The 13,762-nt window shown below is 35.2% G+C and overlaps 1 protein-coding gene across 2 annotated transcripts in view; it reads right to left on the bottom strand.

Moving 5' to 3' along the window:
* Window positions 1–787: 787 nt before the first annotated feature.
* LOC124157364 (atrial natriuretic peptide receptor 1) overlaps window positions 788–13,762 on the bottom strand; it is a 147,331-nt gene continuing 134,356 nt past the window's right edge. For both annotated transcript variants that reach the window (XM_046532031.1, XM_046532032.1), the window contains exons 12-24: window positions 13,334–13,438; window positions 12,856–12,933; window positions 12,348–12,524; window positions 11,769–11,934; window positions 11,131–11,298; window positions 10,234–10,456; window positions 9,352–9,487; window positions 7,076–7,210; window positions 6,415–6,483; window positions 4,613–4,787; window positions 4,280–4,378; window positions 2,243–2,595; window positions 788–1,269 (exon numbers count right to left, since the gene is read on the bottom strand). In XM_046532031.1, coding sequence (XP_046387987.1) covers window positions 1,168–1,269; window positions 2,243–2,595; window positions 4,280–4,378; window positions 4,613–4,787; window positions 6,415–6,483; window positions 7,076–7,210; window positions 9,352–9,487; window positions 10,234–10,456; window positions 11,131–11,298; window positions 11,769–11,934; window positions 12,348–12,524; window positions 12,856–12,933; window positions 13,334–13,438 — 1,986 coding nt within the window. In that variant the 3' untranslated portion in view covers window positions 788–1,167. The remainder of the gene's footprint in view (window positions 1,270–2,242; window positions 2,596–4,279; window positions 4,379–4,612; window positions 4,788–6,414; window positions 6,484–7,075; window positions 7,211–9,351; window positions 9,488–10,233; window positions 10,457–11,130; window positions 11,299–11,768; window positions 11,935–12,347; window positions 12,525–12,855; window positions 12,934–13,333; window positions 13,439–13,762) is intronic.

The following is a 13,762-nucleotide window of genomic DNA, read 5'->3' as shown; positions in this document are numbered from 1 at the left end:
TCATATCAGTTTTAGGACGTAATGGCTTTCTTTACAGGCTGCAGAATATTCATTTAGAATGTACTGGGTTAGAATCATTAAACCTGGGACTAGTCCTAAGGCCCTGAGTGAAAATGAGGAGTAACTGACCCTGTCAATGTAAAATCTTGCCTTAATACCTTCCAATTGTCCGAGTTTCTTTTATTGGGTTCTGGGTTTTCAATGGTACTTGCGCATGCAAGTCCATCTTTTGTGATGATGAAGTTATCATTGTGTGGTTTTAAAAAATATCTCTTTAAGTTGGGGGAAGTACATAATTGAAGATGTGACCCAAACATCCAGTGACCATTATCTTCAAGGAAAAGACCCTCTAATTTTATGGGAATTCAGAAGTTCCTAAGTATGAATGGAATTATAAAAACATTAATGCGACAAAAAAATCTTACTTGAATTACTAAGAGTAGAAGTGTACATATGTAATTCACTCCATAATATCCACTTGTTTTGATGCTTACACCTGTATTAGTCATGTTGGTAGTTGCTTATCTTGCTGTCAATGATATGAATAGGAGGTGAGATACTTGGATAATCTTTTCACTCTGGGTCAAGTCTTTCATTTTGCTCAGTTGAATAACTACACCACACTTTTGTCACTATTTTACTTGCACAATCTCTGACATTGTGTGAGGATTATTTTCAGGTTTACAATTTCTCCAAAAATTAAAGAGAAAATCCTCAATGTTGGTGAGCTTCATCAGTAATGATACCTTCAAACACCGAGAAGAAAATGAAATGAGATACTACAATATTTTGGAAAATCATAAATATATTTTTTTCATTTATCAGTCTGAAATGGTACAGGTTACTGAAGGTTAGCACACTGCCATTTTTTTTGGATTTAAGAGAATGCCTAATTAAAGCCTCTCTACTGCAATGTCCAACAGGTTACCTGTTGTTGTCCTAGCACAGGTATTTCACAGAAAAACTTTTCATGTAATGATACACGAAAAACAAGTGCCTCCATGTAAAATGCTCTCTGAAGAAACTAGAATTGTGATGCTTCTCATTTTACATTGTATTCAGGCACTACTTGCATGCAATACAATCTATGGCAAGTAGAATCTGCTCAGGTGCTCTCGAAGAAAAAGCAGAAAAATAGATTGAAGATTGCAATCACCACCTCATATATCATCCCATTACTTGAGTCTCGGCATGGTTTATTAATGGATTCATTCCATCATAAGAATCACAGCTTATAACCCTGAATTCGGGAATGTCATTCGAAGGCCTCTGAAATAAAAGGAAGAAAATTCATTCAACCTATGGTAGACAATGAAAATGTTACATGTATATTGTTGTGTTTACTCATGATGGGGTGGGAAAAAGGAACATTGATAATTTTAGTCCTTAAGTTTTTTTAAGCAAGTACTATTTTTTAACTTTGAAAGCCATAATTTAACTTTATATAGGCTTGCCATGGACAGCATTAGGCCATTAGTGAAGTCCGGGTATGCATCATAATAAGAAAGCTTGTTGCTATTCTCTGAATGCTTGTGGGTATGCCATATGTTGGCTTGAGTTTTGCTGGGTATTCTGCCATTATATTCAGGTGAAAGGTTTGGTCATTGGTTTCTGTCCCTTTTTTAGGTTGTGGGGGGTCTGTTTGCTACACTCTGATTGGCTAATGAGACTCTTGAGGTGCTGTGGCATGGATGTCAATCCTCTTCATTAAAGTTTGCCAGTGCTTCCTGAAAATCGATAGCTTTCATGATCAACCAATAGAAGTATATCGGCTCACCAAAATTAATACATGCTTTTTTAATCAATTTTTTAACAGCAAATTTTATGCTATGGTGAGACCCTGACCCTACTGATAAAAACTCCCAGACCACCAAAAGTATGTAAACGAGGTAGAAACCAATGCCCATGCCAGGCAGGTGACAACTGCGAAAATGTTATGAATTTACTTAAAAATTTAAAGTACTCTTTTATATAGTGGAAAGGGGTACTTGAAAGAATGTTTATTGAAAACCAGAAAATGCTATTGCTGAAGGTTTGCTGTTTTTTAGATTTGGGGGATGAAAAGATTCATAGTTAGATACTACTACTACTGAGCTTGAGATATTTTTGAGGCTCTAATCAGTTTTTAGTTTCTGGCACATCTTGCTTAATTCTTTGAAAAAATGAATTTAACAAGGTGAATACAACAAAAAGATAGTATGACTCTACAGTACCATATCAAGCAGATTTTGGTGATCATTACCTTTCCAGCTGGAATGAGAAGTGGGTAAAGTGGTGCCTCAGCATTATGTGGAGGAGTGGAAGAGATCGGGGATGAAGATGCCATTGAGGGTGCCAAAGCGGAGCCAGAGGGAGGGAGAAGGGATGAATTGTTGGCAATTGATCCTCCGCTTGCTGGGGGTGAAATAGGTATAGGGTTAGGGTCTGTAGAAAATAATGGTTGTTGTTTGGGGTCTGGCTCTATACATCCCAGTAACCAATGCGTTGTTACTTTTCCCTTTCCTTTCAACTCGACTTCGCCCCTCTCTTCCAATTGGAATGTTCCCAACTTCTCCAATATCGAACGGTTGGCTCCGCTGACATGTATCCTTAAGGCTGTTGGTATGAAAGTAAAGAAAGTCAATGTTATTAAGGCTTTCACAAAGGATAGTTAAAATGTAGATGCTGACATTGAAATAATTACGTATCTACTCTTAACTATCAAAAGCTTCCTGATGGGAGCAGTTCAAAAGGACAATGTGTGCTGATCTCTACATCCATAGAGAGGACAATTTCTCAGAGGTACTAGTTAGCAGTAACTCCATACCTATAGGCTACCCAACCATGGTACTAACCCTTTCACACCAGAGCACTGCCTAGGCAAATGCTTTTTCAGGAATGGGCACCTTAGGAACATTATTATGTACTTCTCTGTACGGAGCTCTCTGGAGAATTAGAATCATGGGGGTATACCCATCACCAATTCTAAGGATTCAACTCAGCTGGATGCCAAGCCCTTCCCCATGTATTAACCCATCAAAGGATTAGCAGCTATTTTGCAGAATTAAAAGGCTGCAAACCTAATGCATTTATAATAATAATAATTAAAAATAAACTTTATTCGCCCAAAGATCTGCTTCATAGAGAAGAACAAATTATTGGGTATGTCAAACATATATGTACATGAAAACTAAACAAACTAAATTAACTTTTGTGTAGTCACAGAATCGTTGAGGTATTCCTCAATGGAGAAAAACGGCTCACTATGAAGGAATATTGTCAACTTTGATTCAAGACTGGTTTTTTTGATTTCTTACGCCTAAGGGGGTAATCTATCAAACAATTTGATGCCCATTTCTTCAGGCCCATTTTTGTAATTTTGGTGTGCACATAGTAATCATGTCATTTTTTTGTTCTTGTGTGGTGATGGTGAAATACAGAGTTTACATCTAAATGACTCACGTCCTTTTCTCCCTTGTGATAGTCAGAAATACATACATAAATAACAAGGTAAGGGAAGCAGTTTTATATCCAAAAATGGGTAAATAGTTTCATTTAAACAAACATTTGCTATACGTATCAGTGATTTTAGTATAAAAATAGTATCTTTGTGTTCTGTGTAAATTTTTACCTTTAATATGAATTGATAAACAAATTTTTTGATGTTTAAGTATGTACCTAATTATTTCCCTCAATGTAGCAATCCTTCAATTTTAGCTCTGAAATTTTGATTGAAAATTGTAGGGTGTCGGTGTAAACTATATTGTTCCATTCCATGTTTTATAGCTTCATTTAGGCATGAAGTATTTTTGCATAAGAAAATTGATAATACTAATAGAACCTATTAATTTATTGTGCAAAATTTTGCTAAATTTGTCAAAGAGCTGAGTACAGGTCCCAAAAAGCAGACCTAAGTCCCTTACTGGTGAGCTGGGTTGTGAGGCATATGTCATGCCCGAGTTTATTGTGTGGGATGAGGTCTCTTCCCATCAGCACTGTCACATGGATCGGATGTTTGTTCTTTGAAGTAGGAAAAACCTCTTTGGCTATAGTAGACATTGGTTTGTTTGCCTCCGAAAATTGTGTTGCTATAGCTGACAAATGGGCATGAAAGGTTTCATCTCCATGTAAGTTTTGACAGATACGCATTTAAAATGGTAATACATGTTTTCAAAAAATATCATTTGGAAAACTTGTTCCAAACTATTATCATACCATTATTTGCTGATATGTGTTACCATAAGCATCTTCATAATTTCCAAAATGAATTTCAATATTTATCATCACGTTGTTAACTTACGTTCGCCTGTAGATTCCAAGCGGGAAGCTGTGTTGACTGTATCGCCAAATAAACAGTAATGCGGCATTTTTACACCAACTACACCAGCACACACAGGACCTATAATATAAAGAGGTGTGAATGACGTGTGCAATATGATGATATGAATACGTGCGCAAGATATGAAAATAAATTTTTAGTAACTTAATTTTATATCCTTGAAAGAGATAAAAGGTACTCATGAGAAATAGAAATATCCCTCAAAAAGAGTCAGTTTACCTGTCTACTCCCTTTTAAATACAATTAGCTTCATTAGATGACCATATTCTCAGAAAAGATGATTTTTAACCTCACCAGAATGCACTCCAATTCTGATTCTCAACTGGTCATCTGGTCTATGCCGAATGTTGAAAGATGAGACAGCATCAAGTATAGCTAATGCCATCAGTGCAATTTCTTTTGCGTGGGCATCTCCATTTCGAGAAGGCAAACCAGATACCACCATGTAAGCATCACCAATGGTCTCCACCTCAGGTAAAAGATGAAATATTAATAAATAAATGTAGCATATTTATTCAATTTTATTAAATGAAGTGCTCTGCCACTTGCGTTACCCATTTGTAACTGATGATAACAAGAGAAAATGTAAAACATGGTCGGGGGAGGGGTGAGCATCCCTAGTATGATTATTTCCTTCAAATACTTTTGTTAGTGTTCCAACGTGATTCAAACAATTACATAACCATCCCAGCTAGCACATTATAAGTCATTGAGATAAGGTGAAAGGAAGAAATAAGGAAAGCACTTATAAAGCAAGCTTGCGATGGGTTTCTTACGGCCAGGCTGACAAACATCCAGAGTAATGACAAAATGGATGCCAAACTTTCAGCACTTCCATAGATATTGTTTTTGTTTCATCTTTTTAGAGTATTCATTAAGGGATTTATGCGTTAGAATAATTTTTCCATTCTTGGCGCTTCTATAGTATGAGTAGAAATAACATCATACGGCCATAATTTGAAAATCATTCACATTTATAAAATAATGGCGAAACAACAGTCGTAAGAAAAACACATAATTTCACAAGAATAGCGACGTAGAATATTATAAAAATGCTGGAAGGAATCTCTAATATATACATACTGTATTCATCGGGTTATCAGACCATAAATTAAAATTCATAGTTAGATTGTGTGGACCTTCAATAATTTCAGTTTTTTCATGCATACGCAAGATAAGTTTTTCTATATACATAATTGGCTTTTAAAGTGGTAACTACCCCTCCTGCACTTATCAGTTGCCGTAGTGTAATGGTTATCATATAGAGCTGCGGATGCATAGGTGAAGTTTGGATTTCCCAGGTGTTTTTTTTTCTGCCACAAGGATAAAGTACTTGTATTATGTTTTGTATCTTCACCAGCCAGTCGCTTGCAGTTGTTAATTTTTTCTATTTATGGCAAAATCTGTTATCAGTAGTTAAGCTCTTATAAAAAGACTCGCTGAATTTCACTGGTAGGCTTTAAATTCATGTCGGGATGTGCAGTGTAGCACATGTAATATGCTGTTCAGCCGCCTTTGGTGCTCCAACAGAAGCGACTTACGTTATCTATGGATATTTGATGGCATTCTTATCTATTCTTCCCTAAAATCTTACCCTTGCCTTATATAAGCCCCTTAGCTTACGATATAAGCTGCTTATCAATTTTTTCTGTAAGAAAACTATAAGAAATGGAAAACTCTCTTACTTTGTGCTATCTGGAATGTATATCACTGAAGGTTGGGCTGCTGACCATCCCTAAAGACTGAGATAAATTTCATTTCGAAGGGTTCTCTAGTCTAGTGATGCCTATGGGTCAGGCATCTTACAAAATATGCAATTCACATGTTTTAAGTTTAAGTTTTAAGAAGAATGGAGAGAAACCTATCATCGAGTATTAGCATGCTCTTAAGGAAAGGTGCAAAAGAGACCATGGCTTAATGCCCTCTCTGACGATGAAGTGATTTGATCCCAGCAATGGCAGAGACTTTGAATATTTAATTCAAACAATAAATTATCTCTCTTAGGATACACTTTAATTGATAGCTGAGAATAGAAAACTTGGGCCCCTGGATACCATGCTTTATTAATAAAAATACACAATTCACTTGAAACTTACCTTGTATACATCATAAAAACCTATAATTCTGTCAAAAGTGCTGTAGAGATCATTAAGAAAGTCCACTACCTGTAAAATTGAAGTAAAGATTATTTAATTGGCATTGGACGTTAAATCTGGAATTATATCACATATTTAGCTTTAGCTTCACTGAGAGTATTCTCGATCTTTTCAGAATATCCTATAGGGATATTCCTGGAGTATAGCATACATCCAACATAAAGGATATTCCAGGAATATCCCCATAAAATACTCTAGGGTTATCCCATGAGTATCCCAAAGATATTCCGTGAAGATTGAGATTATTCTTGGAACTTACAAAAATCCTTTATTCCATTTTATGCATGGGATACTTTTGGGAGTCGGGAATGGAAATGTTTACTATATGGTATAACTAATAAGACTTAATCTAAACATTTGATTCGATAATAATATTTAAACACTGTTTAATGTGATTCCCAATTTCTCAAGTAAGTAGACAACAGCATTAGAGAATATTTTACAATATTCCATAATTATTTGTAATTTCTCTTGGACCTGGGATATTGGGGATCAAAATGAAATATTCTGGAAAATCCCCTGTGGTGTGAGTGGTACAGAAAATTATCCACTTGAATCCACAGAAAATCATGCAGTAGGAATGATAATGCAGCAAATTTACCTGCATTGGAGTGCTTTGAGCACATAAGGCCGTGAAACCAACAATATCACTGAAGTAAACAGTCACACATTCAAACTGTTCAGGCCTTACAACCTGTCCTGCCATTAACTGCTCTGCCACTTGCCTTGGAAGTACCTGAAACGAAATTTAGTCATCAAGTAAAAGGTGTAATGGCCATTAACTGTGGGATGGAGTGGCCTTGCTCCCTACAATGCAAGACAAATGAAGAAATCAATATTCCTGAAGAAAATCTGATAAGATCATTATAGGACTAGAGGTAGACCAAGGCATACCTTTTGTGGGAGCAAATGGTAGATACTCCAGGCCACAGAGTTCATTGTAGCCAACATAATAATTAGCTACTATTCAAGTTTTGTCCTCATGAAAGAACTGAAACATCCAAGACAATTGTCTCTGCCCTGAGGATAGTCCTCAATTAGGGTGTAGAAAAATTAGTTTCAATGACCATTATGACCCACTATGCAACTCAAAAAGCTCATAACTGGGTCTCACAAGGAACCTTTGCAGAGTGTTACTTATGGATTTCATTCATACCTTGTAGAGTACTTTCCTTAATGGAAAACTGAACCGTGTGTAATCTCCCATGCCCTCATGGCCAACAAGCCGTGTTATTGCAGTTTAAAAATCAATGGTAGGCAATTTGCACAGCTCATATTAGCATATAATGCTGCTAATTTAGTTGGAAACCAGCAGTAAGCAAGGTGACCCCATGTGCTGTGCTGGTTGCCTACCATTAATTTTTAAATAGCAATAACTCAGCTCCTACACCAAGAGAGCACGCAAAATTTCACGTGATTCAGTTTTATATTAAGTCCATTACGGACAATATACCTTCAAAGTATGAATGGAACATATTTGTAGCACTTCGCAAAAGTTTCGTGTCGGCTGAACCATGATACATACCACACAGACTTTAGCCTCACCAAAATACATACTTTTTCTCACAGCAAGGGAATAAATAGGGCCAGGATTATTGGCCAGAGGGGCCAGACAGGTTATGAGGTTGGGCATATGTATAAGTATACGTTACTGAGGGGGGATAACGAATACAATTGTAAAATGCATGCAATTCAAGTTGTCCCGGTAGGTGGCACCCAAGTGGCCCTCCCTGGCTACAATTGCTAACCCTGCAAGGGAGGTTGCCCTTTCCTCCTCTCTGAATGCACCACTGCTGAGAAAAACTGAAATTACTTTTAATGGGTCAGGATATGAATTTCCTTGACCATTCTTAAGGACCAAGGCGTCTTCAGGAGTGATTGGAAATAGAAGGTTTGCAATTCTAGGCATTTGTTCCTGAAATCCACCTGATTTAAAAAAAAAATTTCAACTTCTGGGCTGGCATTAGATATGTTTCTTCATGGTGATTTGGAGGCAGACAAATAGTAACTGCATCAAAAAATGAAGTGTCAAAGGAGAGGTGCTCCTGGGCTGATTGGCTCCTTAGCAGATGTATTGTGGGCAGTTGCCACAAGGGGAAGCAATAGTATGACGGGCTTATGACCCCAAAGTCCCTTCCCTCCCTGGCTAAGTCCCTGATGGGAATGTGGTTTTGTACCTTATTTATCAATCAAGTATGTACATGAGAAGAAAATTTTTTTCTCTTTTTGCTCATGTATTTTCTTCAAAATTAGTAGAGGTACCTAAGCAACCTAAGTAAAACTAAAAAATAAGATAAAGTGCATAGTTGGCTATCTTGTATCTTCTGTGAGAATTTTGCACCAAAACATTGACTGCATTTCACTAAAAGCAAGTAGGTATTTTAAAAGTAGGATAAATTGTGACAAAACTGAAAAAGGACTAAGCAGACACAGACTCACTGCACAAAGCTTTTTAATTGTGCTTCTTCAATTTGATGTCAATTTCTGCCCTAAATTATGAGTATATGTACTTTTACAAATAATGGGCAGTATTATATTCATATACACAGAATGAATAACAACAAAATAAATCTATGTGCAAAGCCTAATGCAAAAAGTATACCATACACAGTGAATATGACTATGTCTAGCCTGAAAAATACAGGTTGTGCAGGAGATAGAATTGAATTAAAGGAAAGGAAAACTGGCAACTTTTTTTGGTAAAAGTGGAGCATTTCTAAGTGAAAAGATCTAAATATATTGTCTCAATTTTTATATTTTCTATACTCGTAGATTTGCAATTTTCCAGGTGATAAAATAAATGTTTATAATTGAGTGACTGAAGCCATAAAATAAGTGTGCATTAGATATCACCATATGAGTAAACCCATTACCTACTTGATATAAGAGTTCTTCAGACCTTCGTTTCTCCTGACTGAGCTGCTCAGTTTTTTCACCAACAAGGGCCTCTAAATTGGTGGCATATTGTTCCATCCGTCTGAGTAAATCATCCATGAGATTCTCACAGTGACTTCTAAAGCAATAGAAAGTGAAAATTGCAGATCAGTTCAACCCCCAAAGTTGATATTTATGTAGTTTCATTTACAGTTTTGTGATTTAATTACACAGAGCATATTGAGGATTTACACCATGAAGATACAGAGAGACATTGACTCAAACACAGTCTGCTATCCTGATAACAGAAAAAATAGTTGTCAATGTTATCTTTCATGGTAATTGACCACTGAAAAATTGATTTGATTCTTTTGAATATCTACTCGAGAACAGCGATGACTAGAATGGTATGATCATTATAAAAAAAAGAAGATAAATGCAGAATTAAATTCTGGGTAATTGGAAAGTATTCAATACATTATATAGAATTAATTTACTAAGGAATACATTTCAGTCCCTTCCTCTTATTTACCCTCACATCAAAGTTATTCTCACTTCTGTGGCTATGATGGTGAATTTCTATTATCTTTCCCCTATGATGATTGAACAGTGGAATTTATTAAAGTTTTTTATGCAATAGAGGTCATACATCTAAATCAATTGCAAAAATAATAAAAGAAAACAACGATTCTATCAATGGCTCTGGTAGCTCCTATACTAGCCATTACATACCATACATGAACACTTCCAACAGCTACACAGAAAATTAAAATTTAAAAATAATATGCCATTGTTACTCTTGTCTTCCACTTATTTTAACAGGCACAATTACTTGGACCAGATACCTCAAGCAAATGTATTTTTGTGCTTAATATCTCGACTCACTTCATAAGTCTTTTCACCACAACTGAGCGAATCCCTTCAAAGGTTGGTCTCTCCTCAGGTGTATCTGACCAGCAACGTTCCATCAGTTCATGAAGCATTTGCTCATCCTGACATCCATCACTTATACTTCCTCTTGAGGCTCCTCTGTCTCCACCCATAACTCCGAGAACAACAGTGGGACGAAATGGAGGGTTGCTCCGTTGTGAGACTTGCTCCACAATTTCTGTTCTTCCATATGTTGTGGAAAACATATAACATTGAGAAAACAACTATAGGGGCATGTAAACAGGAATCATTTCAATTACTTTATGAAATGAAGACACATTGATATTGAGGCTTGAAGTCTAGATTTTTTAATAACCTATAAGAATAGTTACTGAAACCATCGTTTGTGGTTAGTTCCATGGTGGTAATTTCAAAATAAAAACTTTTCCATGCATATGGAGAAATATTCATACTATATCCATCCATATCATATCCATTTTTACTTAAAATATCAAAATTTGAATTTTAAAAAATTCCCCCTCAGTCAAACTGAATTTTGGTTATTTACCTACAAATCATGGTTTGAGTGCCTTATATGCAGACACATCTCAACAGTACATAAGTCTTTATCTCATATTGACATTGACACCATATTATATACCAAAAAAAGGCATTTTATTTATCAATTAACGACAACACAATTTGGTGTTCTATAGATGCTAAACATATTTTTGGAAATCAAATGCCCACACCAAAATCATTTTAAAATGGCATTTAATCTAGAATATTGCTGTATATAGAATGGTATTCCTAAAAGTAATTGAATATTAGTGACCGGATAGTTATGAAACATTTAAGTGAAAAACTCATCAATATGTACTTAATGGATGAAATCAGTATTATATTGCTCACCTTGTGCAGTTAAAGTATGACTAGCAACTTCAAATGGACCGCCACGAACTAAAATTTCCTCCAAAATTATGGCAAAACTGTACACATCTCCCTTCTGAGTAGCCGGGGGAATGCCAGCAGGGTTCATTAATGTTTCAGTCAATAGCTCAGGAGCAACCCATAATAATTCTGAGTGGAAAGAAAATGGAGATAAATTAGTCGAATGGATCCACCATATACTGAAGCCAGTATAAAATATAGTTTTTAGCCTTTTTTCACACCAATTAATGGTTATTCACTACTTGGCTAAAAGTACCACGGTGGGCTATTACAATTTCCTAAGACGTTAATCACTAGTCCTTTTATCTTTACATGAAAACAGTATGAATGATTTTCTAGCTGAAGAATGCAATCATTGCTTAACCATTTTAAACCAACTCTAATCAGTTTAAAGAGGCATAATAAAACTATTATCCTCAATCCATGTGAAAAAATATCTTTGAAATACTTAAACCTAGGCAGAAAATATAAGTAAGTAGATAGATTCCAGTTGTGCCATGGAAAATATATGAATCATTGCTATTAAAAACTTATAATGATGTACATACTCTTGGTAGGTATTGAAGAAAGGATTTTCTGAACTATTACAAATAACGTACTTGTGTAAAATGCAGCATCTCTTGGTGGGTATGGAGGTGATGGAGTGGTAAGAGTTCTCAAACCAAAGTCTGATATCTTAAGAACAAAGCGGCTGTCAATGAGACAGTTACCAGACCTGAGCTTTCCATGGGCACCGACTTCACTAGAGTGGAGATATGACATGCCCTAAACAAACAAAGAACATAAATGTATAGGAAATGAAACAAAGAACATTAGGCATTTAGATGAAAATCACATTTACATTTTTCAGTCGGCATAAGTTTACAATTAAAGTCCAGTGCAGGTCCTTCCAGTGTACTCATCAAAAATCTATCAAATATACAAGCAACCTGTTTAAAGTTCTTTCCTATGTCTCTTAGTCACTCACGGTAAAATATCCAGAGTGTAAGCATGTGATCATAAATGAATATTACGTTAAAATAATCATAATAATGAGTTTTTGGAGCAAATTACTCATTTTACTTTAAGAGGAATTTTTAAACAAGACTCAAGTGAAATAGCATGGTTAATGATATGCTTCAGGATTAAAAAAATATAAGTGTTAAGAACAACATTGACTCAAATGACATTTGATTTACCTTGAGGATATCATGGATAAGAGACATCCTGAAATTCCAATCCAGATGTATGTGATCATTGCCTAAAACATCCCTCAGTGACCCTCTATGGCAATATTCACTCAAAATAAGTATTGTTGGAGGATCAACGCATGCCCCAATAAAGCGAACTGTATTCTCATGGGTTACATCTCTCACCTGTGGGGAAAATTATTTAGAGTAATTTATGCATACAAATTTAATAAAATATAAATTTTAGGAAAAATATCAGGTGTATGTAATACAAGGAAGGTATTCAACAAATTGCAGTTAGATAATAAATTATATATTAAGTACTGCCAGCCTTTATTCTGTTAAGCACCTTCACATGCAAAAAAACTTTCCATGTTGAGCAGTTCCACATCAAATTTTTCCTGTTTTGTCAGAAAATTGGAATAAATATAATGTGAAATAGTACTTACAAAAGCATGTAATAAATTTTATTTGCATCCCAGAGAAAAATAATTTAAATTATAATTTTACTTCTAACCTGCTTGATCTCCCACAGAAGTTTTTTATTGACATCAACTTTTTTCTTCATAACTTTTTTGATGGCCACTCTTGAACCCTGTTGAAAAAAAGATAACTTTATTGGTGTAAGCAAAGATATGGTAATGAACAAGAATACTGATGCATATCATTAAGCTAAAACATGTATTTTATCATTACCCAATATATTAAATGTGGACACAATTTTTAGAGTTCTACAAAGTTTTTTTTGAGACCAAAAGAAGGAAGGATCCTATTTGGACCGAGCAAATAATTCCTGATAAATTTTCTAGGATAAAAAGAAAGCAAGAAGATCAAATTTCAAAGAAGAGGACCAATTCAATTAATATAATGTGCAAATGATGTTAAATGATGGATTGTAAACAAGGGATTTAATAATGAATTCATTGGATAATGGCATTTGTATTAAATGGCCACAATTTCAGTTCTCTCTTGTGCTCATGAATCAGCTTTCTCACCTTGTGAATGCCAACGGTAGTAAAAACTTTTCCAGGCATCATAGATTGACTTGATGATATAGAGCTGCAGTGAGGGCGGTTACGATCCAACGCAAGCTCCTGAAACTGAATTATTACAATTTTATTTTTTTAAGACTAAATTTCAGGCAAAAAGAACAGAAATTTGGTATAGTAATACACGCTGCAAAATACTTGAAAATTCATAACCTCTCTCAAGAATATTTTTGTGATTTTAATGTCATTGGATATGGCGCATTGACAGATTTCCCTGATCATTACAAGAATAATAAAATATTTAAGCATTCAACTCTATCGACAAAAATGCACGCCCAGACTGGGTTTCCAAAATTGCAAAGATGTGCATTTATCTCTCTGAATGATCAAGTTTAAAAGGAAGAAAAAAATCATCTGCTATTCAGGATTACACAC

Source organism: Ischnura elegans, chromosome 4 (genome assembly GCF_921293095.1).
Source record: "Ischnura elegans chromosome 4, ioIscEleg1.1, whole genome shotgun sequence".
Taxonomy (NCBI): Eukaryota; Metazoa; Arthropoda; class Insecta; order Odonata; family Coenagrionidae; genus Ischnura; species Ischnura elegans.
The sequence above is the reverse complement of the archived record's forward strand: the minus strand, read 5'-3'. Positions and strand labels throughout refer to the sequence as shown.